Below are 17,189 nucleotides of genomic sequence, written 5' to 3'. Positions count from 1 at the left end.
CTCTAGGAGCGAGTTCGCGGCTCGCGGAGGCCTTTATACCTGGGTCAGAGCGGCCGGCGGCAGATTGTGGTGCTGGCGAGCAATTGGACTATTGTTGATATGCTAATGAGGCGATTAGGCTGTTGGTAAAGAGCAGGAAAAGGGAAAAGTTTCTACCATTAGAGGGAGATCTCCGAGCGCACACGGGAGCTCCTTCCCTCCTCGCCTCCTCCTCCTCACCCTCCTCCTCCTCCTCACCCTCCTCCTCTTCGCCCTCCCCCTCCTCCTGCGCTCGCCGCCCGCAGCCGACACTTTGCGCTTACCCAGAGAGTAGCTCCACTTGGGTGCGAGGCGGAGAAGGGCCAAACCCATTCACGCCGATCCATGAAAATGCTTTGGAAACTGACGGACAACATCAAGTACGAGGACTGCGAGGTAAGCGCGGCGCGGGTGCAGTCTCTCCCGCGGCTGCAGGCTCGGAGCTCCGCTTCCCTCCTCTCCTCGCCGCCAGCTGCGAGAGGCGGGTGGGACAAACTTTGCCCAGCGCAGCGTCCGCCTCTCCGATTCGCCCGAAGAGCGCAGGGGAGAAGCTGGCTAGGAAGGCTGAGGACGTTTCCGTCTTTCATTCTCTTCCTTCGCACCCCCCTGTCCCACTCCCCCCCTACCCCGATTTTCTCCGGACCAGTTTTGAGTGTGGCTAAGGGTAGACGAGCGTGGGTTTTTGAAGTCATTGCTGGCAATTGGGCAGGCGTCTCTGAACTCTGCTTGTCTCTCCAACGAGCTTCTGAGGGCCCAGGTCACCAGAAAGAGAAAGGGAAAACCCCTTTCCCTCTTTAATTCTTTGTCTCTGATCTTTAACATTATTTCTTCATTCTTTCCTTCCTTTCTACCACTCCTCCACCCAACTCGCTTTAAAAAGGCCCCCTCCCTTTTGGAGAAGGGGCCCGCAGCCTGCGCTCTGAGCGGGGGCGCACCTCCCTGTGAGCCGGTTCAGTTTGAGAGCACTCCCCTCCCGAACGGCTGCGGGGCTTCCTCCAGTACCCTGCGTTATTCGAGAAGTTCTAGGCAGCTTCTCGCTCTGTGCTACTGGGTCGGCGCATCCCTGGGGTGGAGGCGGGAGCCTGCTGGCCGCCGCGCCCTCAGCTGCGTGACCGTGGGAATCCCGGCGGGGCTACCCACAGCCTCCGGTGCGCGGAGCCCGCCCGGCCGATAGAGCGCGCCGCCTTGAAGCCCGTTTCAAAACCCACAGTCCCGGGAGCTCGGCTTCGTGGGCAGCCGGGGAAGCCCCAGGACCACGGGCCTGGCGGCAGCTGCCCCAACCTCCTTCTAGCCCCCCGCTAGAAAGAGCCGATGAATCACGGGAGGTGGGCTGGGGAGGGGGCCGCCGCTAGAGACTACCTACGTAAATAGTAGGTGGCAGTCCCGGCTTTGGCTCCCCCCTCCCCCCCTTCTCTTTCTCTCTTTTTGGCATTTGGAGCTGGGAATGTGGAGCGTAGAGGTCTGTGCGGGGCGCGGCGGGGGTCTTCACTTGAAATGAGACTCTGGGCTCGGGTGAACGACGTGTCCCCCGTTCCCTCCTCCTCTCCTCTCCGTGGACTATTTTAATTCTTTTTCCTTTCCCAGTCCCTCCTGTTTCGCCCTTCCTTCCCCCTGTGAATGGGGCACGGAATGACATGCCAAGGGGTTGGTTGCTTAGCTGGGGACTCGTGGCTTGGCTGGTGCGGGGTGCAGAGACTGACTCCATGTCAGACCCGTCGCTTTGTTTTCAGGGCCGGGGGGGCCCTTTGCGCACCGGTCGGGGTGACAGCGGGCTCCTAAGCCTCCTCGGGCCGTGGCCTTGGGCTCGGGCATCCCCCTTCTCGAAGGCCGAAAGCCCCGGCGAGCGGGGTCCAAAGTGGCGCGAGGCGCCCGGGGGACCCAGGTGGGAAGCGATGAACTTGCACCCCCATAGGGGGGCCCCTGTGGGGCCGCGTCGTGTGCATGTGCGTGTGAGTGAGAGCAAAGGGAAGGAAAAAAAAAAAGAGAAGCGAGAGAAAGAGGAGAAAACAGAGCTAAGGCTGTTTCAACAACTTCGCGGTGGCAAGCGCCGGAGCAGGGATTTCGGGTTTCCGAGCCGGCTCGGGGCTAATTATTCCGGGCTCTGCAGGGACATGCAGGAGGCGAGGTGCCGCTTGTTCCGACACCCCGGCGGGCAGACTGGTAGCGGCAGCCGGGGGAGAGCGAGCCGTGTCATCCGGGGGTGCGTCGGGCGGGAGTGGCCCAGCCAGTCGGACGGGTTTGCGCCGGGAGAGGGGAGCCCGTGCCAGCGGCGCCCGGGCTGGGCCGCCTCGCGTCTCTGCGCGCCCCGGGCCGCGGTCCTGTGCCTCCCCCCAACCTCCGCCCCTCCTTCGCGAGCCCCGGCCCGGGAGAGCCGAGGGCGGGGCGGCCGGCGGCGCAGAGCGGCCGGTCCCAGGAGGCCGCGGGAAGCAAGAGAGCGGCGGCCCAGGCGAGAGTCGGACCCGGGCGGGGCGCCGGGCCATGGAGAAGCCGCACGGCGGCGAGCGGCCGGACCCCGCGCCCCAGGCCCGGCTGCGGAGCGGAGGAGCCCGCGGCCGGAGAGGCCCGGCCGGCCGCAGCTCGGAGGCCGAGAGCCCTTCGAACGCCCGGCCGCGGTCTCCGGGAGCGCCCGGCCGCGCCGCGCGTCCCCCGCGGCATGCCGAGGTCTGCCCCAGCCTTTTAGGTCTGATTGTCCTCGCCCGCTTCCTCTCCCCTCCCCCTCCCCCGCGGCCTCCCCCTCCGCGCGCTCCGGCGCGGCCCCCTCCTCTCCCCTCCCCTCCCCTGCCTCCTCCCCCCCTCCTCCCGGGCTCTCCCTCCCCTCTCCCCACTCCCGGCTCCTCTCTCGCGCCCACACTTTCTTTCTCACACACGCACGCAAGACACACTCTCCCCCTCTCCGTGCGCTCGCGCTCGGTCTCCCCGTTTCCCTCTTTCTCTTTCGCTTTGGCCTACCCTGCAGCCTTTTAAAATGTTGCCCCTTCCCTGTGATTCGCCAGCCGCCGCGCCGCGGCCCCCCGCGCGCTCGCCCGCTGCCTCTCTCGCCCGCTTTTTGTCTCTCGCGCTGCCTCTCCCCACCTCCGATTTGCTACACTGAGGCTCCCGTCAATGGACTGCATTGAGAGCCGGCTCCGGCGCGAGTTGCCTCTCCGCTTCACGCTCGATTTCCAGGCATTCTTCCCTTATTAAGTATTCGTGTAATATTAATAGTCATGAATATCTGCTATTAGGAGGCTCCAGGAACGCTGCCCAGCGCGGTTATTAGAAGCTCAAGCGAAGCCGCGGCTCAGAAAAGAGGGGGAGACACGGATTAAGGAACACGCGCGCACACACACAGACACAGACACACACACTTTTCTTTCCTTTTTTTTTTTTTTTTTGCTTTTTTTCCTTTTTGGGTTTTTTTTTTTTTTTTCCCCAATTTTTTAAGGAACTTTGAATCCTACCCGATCGCGGCAGGATAGAGACCGTGGGTTCGACCAGCTGAAGGCGCCGCTCGAATCGGTGGTTCAAGTTCGGATGGACCAGAGCGGGGCTCGGGCGCCCGGGGGAGCGGCGGCGCGGTGACCGGAGTCCTGGGTGGCGCGGGGCGCCTTTTGTGTGGGGCGCGCTCGGGCGGCGGGGCAGCCGGGCTCTCCGCGCTTGCTTGTTGTTTTCCACCCTGACTCGTTACCCCAGACTCTTCGCAGATGTTAGTTCACAGTTTTTCAGCTATGGTGAGTCCCATCCCCACCCCCACCCCTGCCTCCTTAGGAATCCTAGTTTGGAAACCTGGGGCTGCGGAGCGAGACCTCGGGGTCCTCGCCCGGTTTTCCTTCAGGGCGCCCGCCTTTCCTCGTTTGCATTTCCCACCCCCATCCCCGTTTTTCTCCCTCTCTTCCATCCTTCAGTCGAACGCGGTCCCCTCCTCACCCCCGCGCTACCTCTCCCGGCTCGCACACCTACCTCGCCGCTACTTCCTCAGCGTGTTTTCTCTCCGCGTTCATCTGTATTTCCTCGCCTCTTCACTTGCTCCCGAGACGTGCTCAACATCTGATGCTTAATCCGGATGTAGGAAAAACGCTGCCCGGCGTGCCCCTTCTTCCCCCCCGAGGCCCAGGGCTGAACCTCCGAGGGTTCGCGTTCCCGGGAATCAACTCCGTTCGCTTGTTTTGCAAACGAATTGCAATAGAGGAACAGAAGTCAGGCGTTTCTTCTGCCCTTTGGGGCTGGGGTGGAAGGGGCGGGGGCCTCCGCCCCGGGGCGCACCTCTCTTTTAAACCCAATATAAGGCTGAATCTTTGCATTTTAAACCTTTACTTGAAGTCCCCCTTTCCCCCGTCGCTCTCATAAATCGACTCTGTCCAGAAAAAGGCTCCTAAGTGAGGAAGCGGAAAAGACAGCCCCCAATCCCGCAGTTAAAAACCTTATTTGAGCTGGTAATTTTAACGTGGGCTTTCCTTACAGCCTCTCTACGAAATATGTTTCTATTTAAATAGTCATGAAATGGTAATGGTCTTTGAATGGACATGATTTTTTCCCCCTCCAAATAAATGGAACAGGGTAAACAATAACGCCGTGGCGGGCAGGTTCAAACCCAGGGACAGAGAAAAGGCCGCTTCTAGCTGTTTAATATTTACTAGGCATTTTAATTTTGCTTAAGGGAGGTTTCCCTCTGCTGCTGAGCGGGCTGTAGTCCGGGTTCTGCCTTTTTTCCCCCTTTGCAAGAAACGCCTAAGGAGAGTCTTTGATGCCCCCTCGATTGGCATCGGCGAAAATTCCCTGCGATTGGGGAAGGAAGGGCCCGTTTCGCTTTTGGAGAATTTTCTGCCAAAGCCGCGCGGAGGGCTGGTTCCTCGCGGCGGCCTGCGGCCCGGCCGGGCGGTTTCGCACGCAGCCTGGCGGAGTGGCCCGACGCCTGATGCCGTCTTCTCTCACCTTGGCCTCGCTCTCTTCCAGGACCGTCACGACGGCGCCAGCAACGGGACGGCACGGTTGCCCCAGCTGGGCACTGTAGGTCAATCTCCCTACACGAGCGCCCCGCCGCTGTCCCATACCCCCAATGCCGACTTCCAGCCCCCCTACTTCCCCCCGCCCTACCAGCCTATCTACCCCCAGTCGCAAGATCCTTACTCCCACGTCAACGACCCCTACAGCCTGAACCCCCTGCACGCCCAGCCGCAGCCGCAGCACCCGGGCTGGCCCGGTCAGAGGCAGAGCCAGGAGTCTGGGCTCCTGCACACGCACCGGGGGCTGCCCCACCAGCTGTCGGGCCTGGATCCTCGCAGGGACTACCGGCGGCACGAGGACCTCCTGCACGGCCCCCACGGGCTTGGCTCCGGACTCGGAGACCTCCCGATCCACTCCTTACCTCACGCCATCGAGGACGTGCCGGTAAGAGGCCGCGCGCGGGCGCGCGGGCGGCGGGAGAGCAAACGCTGTCCCCGCTCACCCACGCCCGGGAAAGGGTCCCCCCCTGGAACGTCCAGCTCCGGGGACTGGGCTTTCCTCCTCCCCTCTGTTTACTTTCTCCAAATCTTTTGTTTTATCGGGTGGACCCTTTGAGCACCCACCTAGACAACCGCATGCCAAAGATTCAAAAGTAGTTGAGAGTTCGGCCGGGAGAACAATGGTTCGCAGAGCTCCTTCAAACAATGCCTGCGTTACCATTTATAAATCAGACGAGTGTCACCGTGGACTCTACCTTCGCCTCTCGGCGACAGTAAACTGTTTCGATTATGAGAGGATCTGATTCCGCCGCTATGTCTGACGTGGGGGCTTCTCCCAGTCCTGAAAGACGTGTTAGAGTGGATCCAAAGAGCTCATTTAAATGCCCTATCGATTTAAAAGAAAGTGTAAAAGACACACGAAGAAAATTATTTTGGCCGGATTTTATGAGTGCTAGGGGGTCTTTGAAAGTTACGTGTATACCCTACCCTGATTAAAGAATACTAAGTGGCAAATCCGAACAGGAGGACATTAAATGCAGCCTTTTTTCTCTTCCTAGGGGTGCTAAGTGCTGACCTCATAAATCATTAGCTGGGTTCCCAACGCCCATCAAGACCTGCTACACCCCCATATTACTTTAATGTTTTGAGACTATTGGGCAATGCAGTCTTTGAGTTCTAATTCAGTTATCAATAAATGCAGTTTTCGATGATTTCTAAATAAGCATGGTATTAGCACATTTACTCTTTGGCAATGCAAACCAGGCTATTGATAATTTGAAAATACTTTCTGAAATTAAATTTAAACCAGCATCTCTGCTTCAATTCTACATATTTATGGTTTCCTCACAACCTTCCTGAAATGGAATTAGAACAAGCCAATAATTTTATTAAAGCTGTAAAGGCTCTGTTAATGCTGCTTTTCTTTGGAGAGGAAATGTATCTGGATGTGATTTTTGCTAAAATGCTATTTCAAATTACTGCATCAAATATTGCAGCAATATGTCCGTTGACAGTTTAATGATTACTGCATTAGATTGCAAAGAAAATGGTCAGATGAACTTACCTGCTTGCTTGGTGAATTTAAAACATTATTTAAGTTACATAGGGAAATAGAAAATTTATTACATCTCTCATTTGGCCTAGTTAATCACTGAAATTTGTTGGTTATGTTTAGCAGCCTAGCATGGAAAGCAGGAAAGTAGGCATTTGATCCAGTGTGGGGTTTAGTAAGTCTTGTGTGCATGCATATGTGTGTGTTTTCATACATGGTTTTAGAAACATATTACACAGTGCATTTCTTGGAAAGTAAAATGAGAGGTGGAATAGTTGGGAGAAGGGCCATTAAAAAACAAACTTGGAAGTTGTGACCATTTGATCTTCCCCTTCCTGAAGAGTCTCTGAGTCCTGATCCTAGTCTGCTCCTTGGAAATATTTGAATTGCAAAATAACGTTGCAAGCTTTTTAAACCTACTGTGAATTAGAATTGCTCTACTTTGCAAAAAATTCCAAAGCGGCTGGTGTGAATTCTTAACACCTGTATAGTCTCTCTTTGTGGTGAAATTGGCCTATAGGAGAAATTAACCAAAAGATCAAATAAAAACAAGGAAACCCAGTTGCTGCTCTTCCTCTTTTCTCCCCCAGCCTTTTAAGAGAAAATTCTTTCAAAGGAATTTGGGTCAGGAAAAGGGTTGTTTTCAATTTTCCCATTGCTGCAACAGTTAACCTTTAATGAGAACGAATGCCAAATATTTAAGAAAATCAAATCGATGGTGAAAATTATTTAATCATTAATATCTCAGTGGGGTTTTAAACTTAACAGTCTTCCCTGTATGGACAAGGTCTAGAAATAACACAAATAAAAGTATTATGCCACACTACATTTACTTTATGGGTTTAGGGTGCATGCATAAAGGGATCATATTTCCCCATATAGTTAAAACACAAGAACTGCAGCAGTAGTCATTTCTGAACATTTCTCAATTTAATTATACTTAAATCCAGAAGCACTTTAGGCAAGTTACAAATGAGAGCATTGAGTATAATAAAACCTGTAATAAAGCAACTTAGTACCATCCACCCGGAATCATTGCGATCAGGCACAATTAACAGGAGCATAAATCCAAGACAGAATGGAAAATGTTCGAATCAGTATTATTGTTGGACAAAGACTAGAGAAGGAAGTAATAGTTTTTTTAAATGGTAATGCCTGCGTTTGGTAACGATTGTGAAATCTTCTATCTCAGCAGCCCTGGTGCTAATTTGTAAACACAGCCAGACATTATATTGCCTGTCAGTTTCTGCATTAGAAAACATGATTTCATTTTACTTTCTAATCACGTTTTGACTGTAGCACATACGTATACCCACCCATCTGTAAAAAAAAAAAAAAAAGGAAGAAAGAAGGCCACACTAACAAATCTGCTGTTGGACACAGCAGGGAAACCTCAAAGGCTCCTCCCTCCCTTCTTTTTATCGTTTTCATATCCAATTTGATATTTGATATTCAATTTAGTGCTTAAATTTTTTGTTTGTTTCTCTGTAAGTGAAGGTGCACAAACATGTTAGCTCTTTATCACATCACCTAAAACGTTTTCGGTACTCCCAGGCCACTCCCGCCTCTGTCATTTCTATTGTGTCTCTCTGGCTTTTGCTGCCTGAACAGTGAAATCGCTGAAGTCCGAAGCCGCTGAGGCGCCAAACTAAAGCTAGGTGTATTTTGAAAGGTTGAGCAGGCTGTGAGAAAGATTAGGTGTTCCCAAACTCGATTTAATTTCCAAAGAAAGTTTTGTTCCCCACTCCCACCTCCTTCAAATGTGGATTATTTGCTGGGGGTCGAGAAATTGGCTGTGGGTGTACAGTGAAACCTCTTGAGCTGCAAAGCTCCAAATTCCAATAAGCCAAGATGAGATGTTTATATATAAATGTCACCAGATGGGAGGGGGGATTTCGATTCTCCGCCTTCCCCTCCCCCTATCTTGCTCGAAATATTCATTTCCTTTTGTTTTGATTATACACTTACATCCATGTGTATCCTTTTGTTGCAGCATGTAGAAGACCCGGGTATTAACATCCCAGATCAAACTGTAATTAAGAAAGGTAAGCCATTTCCTTCTGCATTCCAAGCATGTCCTTACAGGCACAGTGTTATTTAAAAGAACTTGCAGAGGTGTGTTTATTTTTTTTCAAGTAGGATTTCCTAAAGGCTCAGTATTAGCGAATAGATAGGCATAGAACAGCAATGCTCAAATGATTTAGTAATGGCAACAGGCTAGCTTTGTTCTGATTTATGACCTGACCATTTAATTTAGTTTAATGATATCTGGACAAACACATGAAATGGGTAATAGTTGAGCAGATTTGGAAGTGGCATTTCAATTTTGAAACAGCTTTAACAGTTTAGTTAATCCACTGCCTGAGTGGCCATGAGTGTTATAGGAAGCGCATCATGCTAACAACGATGCAAGTAAATCTGGGGGCAGATGATAAAGACAGCACTCCTTGGCAGAGGGGAAAAAAACCTTCAAGTTGTTATACTGACTTTCTCATTAGGTGTTGAAGGGTTTTTTAAACTTTGTGAATTAGGTTAGCAAAAATTTGGCTTTTGGTTAAAATGAGCCTCTTGAAGATGTCAGGTTTATTAGCATAATTGTTCTGATGAGAAATTGTTTTTTAAAAGTGTCAAGTGATTTGGATAGATTTGTAATTTATGTTGTGTTTAGTGAGTAAAATAAAGTTTACTGGATTAAATGCTATTCACAGCAGCTTTTTTTCCCCCCCCTTGGTTATAGTGGTAACGTTACATTTCAGGATTCTAGGCACCACCAGAGGATGATGCTATATAAAACTGTTCTCATTTCTAACCCCAATCAGTATATTGTTAGCGAGTTTAAAGTTTCATTTTTGCATCTGTGAAGTCTTTGTCACGTCAAATTAGATGTGCAAGGGATAAATCTTAAGAGATGCTCTTTCCAAGTCGACATGATAATTGGCTCTTTTATTAGTAATCTCTCAAGAGTTCGTTTAACTCCTATTGTCTCTATTAGCCTCCCCAGAGCTATTAATGTCACAAGTGATCTATCCAAAACCTAGAGCCCCCCCCCCCATGGGTCTAAAATATCCCTATTAAAAAGAGAGTACTGAGATAAGCATGTATTATGTAGTATGTCTCCATGTGGAATTTTAATACAAATGCATACTTTATTTAAATGGTTGTGAATGCATCTGAATTATATTGGTGTTAGAAATGTAACGTGTTGGTCCACTTCCTGCTGGCCTTGAATTTTTTTTTTTTCCCCAAGTATGGGGGAATCCAACAATGAAGAGCTTGTGATTTTAACTAGTAAGAATATATCCTCACCCCTCCCCCAAAGAAGGCGCTTAAGCATAGGGACTGTTAACTCTTTGCTCGTCAAAGAACACATTGCTAGTATTCCATGGTAGGCCTGTTTATCCTTTTTTTTTTCTTTTCTCAATTCATAACTGGGCTTGGCATGGACTTCCAAAACCGCTTTTCATAGATAAACGTAAAGGGGAGGGGGGGAAGGAAAGGACTATTTATCAAAAGGCTGGGGCGTGTGCGCTGTGTGACAACTTGAATCCACCACTTCTCGGCTTCGGTGCCATGACTGAGATGCTCATTTTTACAGGCGGCTTTAGCCGTGGAGACTCTTGGCTGATTTTAATTATGGGTCTTTGAACAGTTTCTCCCCAACACTGAAGCAGCCCTCGCCTCCCCCGCACCCCACCCTGAGTGCACACGGGGCTTTTTTCTCGGCTCTGGGCCCAGTGTCCTCCGATGCGGAGAGGCGAGAGGGTCACCGCCTCACCAGCACCTCTAGACAGCACCCCAGCGGTTAAAGGGCGAAGGGGTCCCGGCGGAAGGACGGGCCGGGCTGGCGGGGCGGGGTCGCCGGGGGGGGGGGACGCGCCGAGGGGCTCAGGCTTCCACTCCCTACAGGGATGGAGCCGGAGGGACTAGGGGAGGTGGGGAAGGAGCCATGGGATTTTCGGGGCTGGAGGAGAAGCGGGTGAAGGGGGGTTGGTGGCGGCGCAGGCCTGGGGCGAGGGGCCCGGGGCTCCACAGGGCTCCCTGGCGCCCACACGCGGCCTCCCCATGTGTCTCCGCAGGCCCCGTGTCCCTGTCCAAGTCCAACAGCAACGCCGTCTCCTCCATCCCCATCAACAAGGACAACCTCTTTGGCGGCGTCGTGAACCCCAACGAAGTCTTCTGTTCAGTTCCGGGTCGCCTCTCGCTCCTCAGCTCCACCTCGAAGTACAAGGTCACGGTGGCGGAAGTACAGCGGCGCCTCTCACCGCCCGAGTGTCTCAACGCTTCGCTGCTGGGCGGAGTGCTGAGGAGGTGAGGCCCGGCACGGCCCCGCCCAGCCCCGCCCCGCAGCCGTGGAGAGAGGGGCGGGGAGAAGCACTGCGCCTGCGCCGGGGCGGTGACGCCAACGGGCTTCGCGCCAGGGCCCGCCCTCCGCGGGAAAAGAAAGGGGCGGGGAGAAAGAGCGTAGAACCGAGTGGGTGGGAGCTGGGGTGGGGTGGGCGGGGCGATGCGACGCGCGCCTGCGCACTCCGCCGCTTGCCCGCCCGCCCGCGCGCGCTCCGTCGTTCCAGGGGCGCGCGGCCGGCGCGGCGCGCTCACCCGGCGCTCGGCCGACCCCCGCCCCTCCCCGCGCGCACGCGCAGCTCGCTCCGCGGTGGACTCAGTCCCGGCCGCGGTGGACTCAGTCCCGGCCGCGGCAGCCGCGGGGCGCCGTGCACCCGCCTGTTCCCTCCTCGCGCCCGTGTCGCAGGCCTAGGAAAACTTCATCTCGGGCTGCTCACTTTGCCTTGCCTGCATGCAGGGTCTCTGATCGCAGAGGGCTTGCGGCCCTTGAATAGGGTTTTAAGCAGAAGACGATGGTTTTAGAGTCAGCGCGCCACGCCCCCGCGTTCCCGTCCCCCCAGGCCTCACGGGCCCGAGGGACTTGGGCTAATAATTCGGATGCGCCGCGTCCGCACGTGCCGCGTCCGCACGTGCCAGCCTGCGTGCAAGGCACGGTTACGTACAAGGCATGGTTACGTGCGTTTTGTGCGGTCGCTACCTACGACTGCAGGTTGCTTACGTGGTCAGGAATTCTCATCTCGAGGCGCGCGAGGTTGGAATGATTCGTTTCCTAGATAAGATTTTATGAGGGTCAGCGAGGTGAAGCACCTTCCCTGAGGGCAGTTTGTCCCTCCTGTGGGCTTTTTACTTCCTGGGGTCCCAGCCAGGTTGTGTTTGGTGGGTCTTGCGTTGAACGGTCCCAGATATTTCCTACTTCTTTCTAGTTTTTAATAAAGTGGGCCCCAAACTTCATTCTTTGACATGTATACATATAGCTGTATACAGACCCGGAGTTCTGCCGTGATGGGTATATCCTGTACAAAGGCTTACAGAACCATTTTTGGACAGATTTTAGCATCAGCTGTTCTACTCTTTTCTTCCTCCTTCACAGTCATTTGCTGTCCCTTTGAAATCTTTCACTGACACATCTAAATCTGCCGCTGCCTCTTCCTACCCCTTCCCCCATCCCCAGTATTGGAGACTGTTTACCTAGGGGAGTATAATCTAATCCACACAATTAAAGAGCACTTGAGTAGGGAATAAAATCTGAAATTAATTAATTTGCTGTTTTATTTAAACAATTTATCTTAACCACTTTCTGATTATGGGAGTCTATTTAGACATCTATTTAGAACCACCTCCACTGTCTCTGAATTCAGTGACATTTGTAAAGGCTGATATCAATTTTTGACATTTCCAGTTAGGCTGGTGACATGGCATGTAAACAGTTGGTGAAATGAATTTCCCACTGGGGCTGAAGCCGAGCAAGAAACCTGAGAGTGATGATAACTTTGGTTACTCTGAACAGGCTCACAGCAGATCTAGCAAAGACAATTTAAAGACCCCATTGGGATTTGTGTGATTGTAACAACAGGGAAAATATACAGTAATCAGTTGAACTCAAAAATACTTCACACCCTGGAGATGAGAACTGTGTTTATTTGTTTGTGGTTCTTCTTTAGAGAGTTGGGAAATCAAAACCTTCTAACCTGCTACCATAGTTGCAGTAATAAGTGAACACAGAGGGTGCTTTACAATCTAGCAAGCATGCATCTCCTATGATCTTTCCTTCCCAGGTTTCCTTTCCTTATATATCTAGGGGCCAGGATTCTTAATTTTTAAAAGCACATTTTAGGAAGTTGTCAAAATGAGTACAGTGGGATGCAGAGCAACTGAATGTTTTCTAAATCCATTTCTCACATATATTTGTGAAACAGGGCGAAGTCTAAAAATGGAGGAAGATCTTTAAGAGAAAAACTGGACAAAATAGGATTAAATCTGCCAGCAGGGAGGCGTAAAGCTGCCAATGTCACCCTGCTCACATCACTAGTAGAGGGTAAGCGAGTTCCCTTGCTAACAAGAAGGGAAGTTTCTCCTGGGAAAGTGGATGCTATTCAATGGCCAGATGTTTGGTTATATTTTGTGTCAATTGTGCAGTTTCATTTTTTTCCAGAGAACGTAGCTGGAAGTGAACGGAATTCTTGCATGTGAAAAAACTATTTGCATTTAGTCCTGTCCTCCTTTCCTCTTCCCCTCTGCTACCAAATTACACCCCCTGCCCCAGCCCAGTTTTGACCTAAACAATGTGAAAATTTAAGAACTGCATACTCTTCAAGTTCCTGTCTCCTTTATGGAGCTCAGCAGTAAATCACTTAAGCTACTCTGACATCTGCGTTTGAGAAATGCGTGACCATTACTTCCTGAATTAATTTGGGAATCTTTGACCTGCATCCTGATTTAAGACCATCCTGAAAGCTCAGGGTTATATGCCCTTTCAGGTTTTTGTTTTCCAAACATATGCTCCCTTATCTCTCATTTAACTGTGCTTCTCTACTGGAGAGGAAGAAAAATGAACAGTTTTAGACTTTGAGTTATTTGGATAGGAAAAGAAAAAAGAAATAAGCATTGCAAAAAGTTTCTCATGACAGTTTTTTAAGCGCGTGCGCACGCGCGCGCGCACACACACACACACACACACACACACACAGAGGCTTCTAAACCCCTCACAACAAAGGCTCACCCTGTCCTCACTCCCTTTCAATATATGCCACAGTCCAGTTATGGTAGTCACATTCGTACCTCCTCCAGATCCTTGTTAAGTTTGTCTGATAATAAATTGGCTAAAGTTTGGGTGTGTTGGAATGAATGTATAGTTCTCTTGCATTTTCCTTTGTGTTCTGTTGGAAATGTCTCATGCCAGTAGGAAAAAAAGGAACTTAAGTTATGGTGCAGATTTCAAAACCACCATTTATATTTAAAGATGGCACTTTATCTTACTTATATCTTGTATTTGAGGATATATTGTATAACAATTCAGGTTCTCACATTGTAAATAATTTTTAAAATATTTAAAAACACAAATTTGAGGAGAAATCCTGTGAACCATTTGTTAATGGTGTCAAAAATGATAACTCATGTAACTGTTAAGGAATAAGCAATCGTTCAGTTGCAGAAACTTATCTACAGTAGCACTGTATTAAAAATAATACCGGGGCCCTGGGAACCCACCATTCAGACCCCGAAAGCATTATACGCAAAAAAAAATAGTAGTAATGACTTTGGGTGTAGTGTGAGAGTGTGCATGGGTCTGGGGGTTGAGTCCCATAGCAGGGAGGCAGTTTCTGGAGAACTGTTATTGTTTGTGATCCGCTCCATTTTATGGAAACAAGCTCCGCGGAGAGGGCTTTGATGCTCTAATTGGCGCATGCGTTCTTCCGGAGCTGGAGCTAATGGCAGGAAGCCCTGCAGTAAAAACCAACTGGTTCAGGAAATTAAAACCAAAGATTTGAAAATCAACAACACAGACAGACTCAGTGGAGTGACCCTCAAATCCTCTTGGTTAATCGGTTTGGATGAACAGATAATTATATGCGATAAAGTTAAAATGTAAACCCTGAGTCGTTCCCTTGCAGAAAAGCTCAAGAAGTAATTATGAATATCATTTTATGAACACGTTGATAGGTGTGAGGCTGGAACACAAGAAACGTTTTAAAAGAGAAGGTGGGAGAATGTCATCAGGGTGGGGGATGAGGCTGCGTGGGGAGGTGATGGAATCTACATTTTCAAATCATCTTGGCCTTCTAGGGTAAGTGGCCATTTTCCCTGAGAAATGCATCTGCTAGAGCCCTACAGAGAGGGAAAGAAAATGCCTGAAGTGGGGAAACAAGTCGTTTGTGTTTCCTGCGACAGCTGGGTTAAGAAAATAAGGGAGCTGCAAGTCTTGATCTCAGCTTTTTTCATTCTTTTGCCCTCTCCTTCCTCCTCTTGCCAGGAGAAGCTGTCCACCTAGCCAGGGACTTTGGGTACGTGTGCGAAACCGAATTTCCTGCCAAAGCAGTAGCTGAATTTCTCAACCGACAACATTCCGATCCCAATGAGCAAGTGACAAGAAAAAACATGCTCCTGGCTACAAAGTAAGACATTTACCTCTTCGGGGTCTCTGTGTCTCACTGTCAAAGAGAAACATCAAAATCATCTTTGCTCTCACTTTTGGCCTCTTTTCCTTTTGCGTTAATCAGTTTTGTTGTTGTAAACGCTGAAATTACAACACAATCTTATAAACTATGATGGAGCTTAAAGAGGAAATACAAGGAAGATTATGAGTGTGTATTTCCCTCTTTCCCCTCCCTTCTGCCCTACCTTCTCATTAAAAAAAAAAAAATGAGCATGTATGGGAATGGGGTACAGTGGGGATGTGAGGGAAGCTGAGTGTGGCTTTGTGACTATGTTATTTCAGGAAAACCAGAACCAAGTTCTTAAAGGAGTGGACAGACTTGCCTGTGTCAGTTTTTGTCTCTTATCAATAGGTTCTCCAAGGGCAAGGATTAAGCTAGTGGCTTGCAAAATGTTCGGGTCAGAAGCTGGCCTAGTTTCCACCCTAATCCCTTCTCCCATTTCTTGCCTTGCTTTCTCGACCTCCTCGAAAGTGCTGCACACTCACAGCCCACAAGTTCTAGCCTACAGGCGAGATGTCAAATCAGTTTCAAAATGGCCCAAGTTATATTCCCATTGGTGCCTGGGCTGAATAGGCTTCTCCAGGTGGTGTGTGAAAAGAAAATGACTGTTTTGATATGTTTTCTGGAAATTAAAAGGCTTGTTGGGAAGCCCGTAATTATCAAAGACGATGTCCCAGGAGGGCTTGGATCCAGAGGCCAGAGGCTGAGGCCTCTGGCGGGGCACTTTCTAGCCTGGGGAGACATCAACTGGCCTTGGGGGAGGCAGCCAGCCAGTACTCGCCATTCTGCCTCCGTCCTGTGAAGCCCCCTGCCCAAAGCCCCCACCCAAAGGCGGCTGCTGCTGCCTCCGGAAGGCCCCAGCCAGTCCTAGCTTCCCAGATTCAGAGATTGAGCTACCCCTGTAGGCCTCATCACCTGTATTTCAACTTTTCCCTCTTCTCTTAGCTTCCTAAGCACACTCACACTCACAGTTTTACCTAGACATTTTTTTTGGTGGCGGTGGGTGGGGGGTGGTGGGGCGGTGGGGGTGGGGGGGCGGTGGGGGTGGGGGGTGGAGATGCATGGGAAAGGAGGTGGCAGGGGAGATTGAAATGTCTTATTTCTGCTTCCCCAAACCACTGAATTATCCCCACACTTGGGTATTGAAGTGCCTTTTATTTTTTAAGAGTAAAGCAATCCCGAGAAAAGTTTTGCCTTCCTTGTCCACACCCACCCTGATTTGAAGGTGAATGAGTGGAGAATTCATGCCCCCAGACCTCAGACTTCCAGGTCACGCTGGAAGGTCAGGGAAGAGGGTCTCTACAGTATTTTGAGCAGGACAGCTGATGGGTGCGGGCTATTGGCTGTGGAAGAGATGCTTGTGTTTCTGACTCCCTGCCTTTCCTACTCACCTTCCTTTCTCTCCCGATGGGTGAAGTGTTTTCCTATGTCAGGGATGCCTGGTGTGAGTGAGAAATGGGGGTTAGAAATTTGGTTCAGGACTTCCCTGGCAGTCCAGTGGTTAAGACTCTGTGCTTCCACTGCAGGGGGCACCGGGTTCGATTCCTGGTGCAGGAACTAAGAGTCCACATGCCACAGGGCACAGCAAAGGAAAAAAAAAAGTTTGGTGCAGCTGAGAGGTGAGAGACACACAGGTGGAAAGAGAGAGGGGGGCGTTAGTGGAAGTGTGTAAGGAGCAGGAGATGTGTGGATGGCTCCTGAGAAGTGGCTGTGTCTGCCCAGCTGTGCCCTGCACCCCTGGTCTGTCTCGGGGGCCCTGAGTCAGGTCAGCTGTCCTGCAGACAGAGCTGGTTGCAGGGAGGAAGGTCTTGTCTCGCTGCTGGTTGTGCTCCCACGGAGCCTCACCCTCTGTCTCTCTGCCCTGCTTGCGCTGCAGACAGATCTGCAAGGAGTTCACCGACCTGCTGGCCCAGGACCGATCGCCCCTGGGGAACTCGCGGCCCAACCCCATCCTGGAGCCGGGCATCCAGAGCTGTTTGACCCACTTCAACCTCATCTCCCACGGCTTCGGCAGCCCGGCGGTGTGCGCCGCGGTTACGGCCCTGCAGAACTATCTCACCGAGGCCCTCAAGGCCATGGACAAAATGTACCTCAGCAACAACCCCAACAGCCACACGGACAACAGCGCCAAAAGCAGTGACAAAGAGGAGAAACACAGAAAGTGAGGCTCTCCTCCCGCCCCGCCCGCCCCGCCGCGCGCGC

The 17,189-nt window shown here is 51.1% G+C and overlaps 1 protein-coding gene across 2 annotated transcripts in view; it reads left to right on the top strand.

Moving 5' to 3' along the window:
• Positions 1-331: 331 nt before the first annotated feature.
• The window catches only part of TFAP2A (transcription factor AP-2 alpha), an 18,201-nt gene continuing 1,343 nt past the window's right edge, over positions 332-17,189 (top strand). The window contains exons 1-7 of one of the 2 annotated variants that reach the window (XM_040249232.1): positions 332-414; positions 4,951-5,385; positions 8,486-8,537; positions 10,569-10,800; positions 12,750-12,868; positions 14,804-14,945; positions 16,864-17,189. The exon at positions 16,864-17,189 is cut by the window's right edge and continues 1,343 nt beyond it. In XM_040249232.1, the coding sequence (XP_040105166.1) occupies positions 364-414; positions 4,951-5,385; positions 8,486-8,537; positions 10,569-10,800; positions 12,750-12,868; positions 14,804-14,945; positions 16,864-17,152 (1,320 nt within the window). In that variant the 5' untranslated portion in view covers positions 332-363 and the 3' untranslated portion in view covers positions 17,153-17,189. Of the gene's footprint in view, positions 415-2,817; positions 3,729-4,950; positions 5,386-8,485; positions 8,538-10,568; positions 10,801-12,749; positions 12,869-14,803; positions 14,946-16,863 lie in introns of those variants that run through there. The other variant, XM_040249233.1, reaches the window with a different exon arrangement.

This window comes from Oryx dammah, unplaced genomic scaffold (assembly GCF_014754425.2).
Source record: "Oryx dammah isolate SB20612 unplaced genomic scaffold, SCBI_Odam_1.1 HiC_scaffold_11, whole genome shotgun sequence".
Taxonomy (NCBI): Eukaryota; Metazoa; Chordata; class Mammalia; order Artiodactyla; family Bovidae; genus Oryx; species Oryx dammah.
This window is presented reverse-complemented; position numbering and strand designations above follow the sequence as displayed.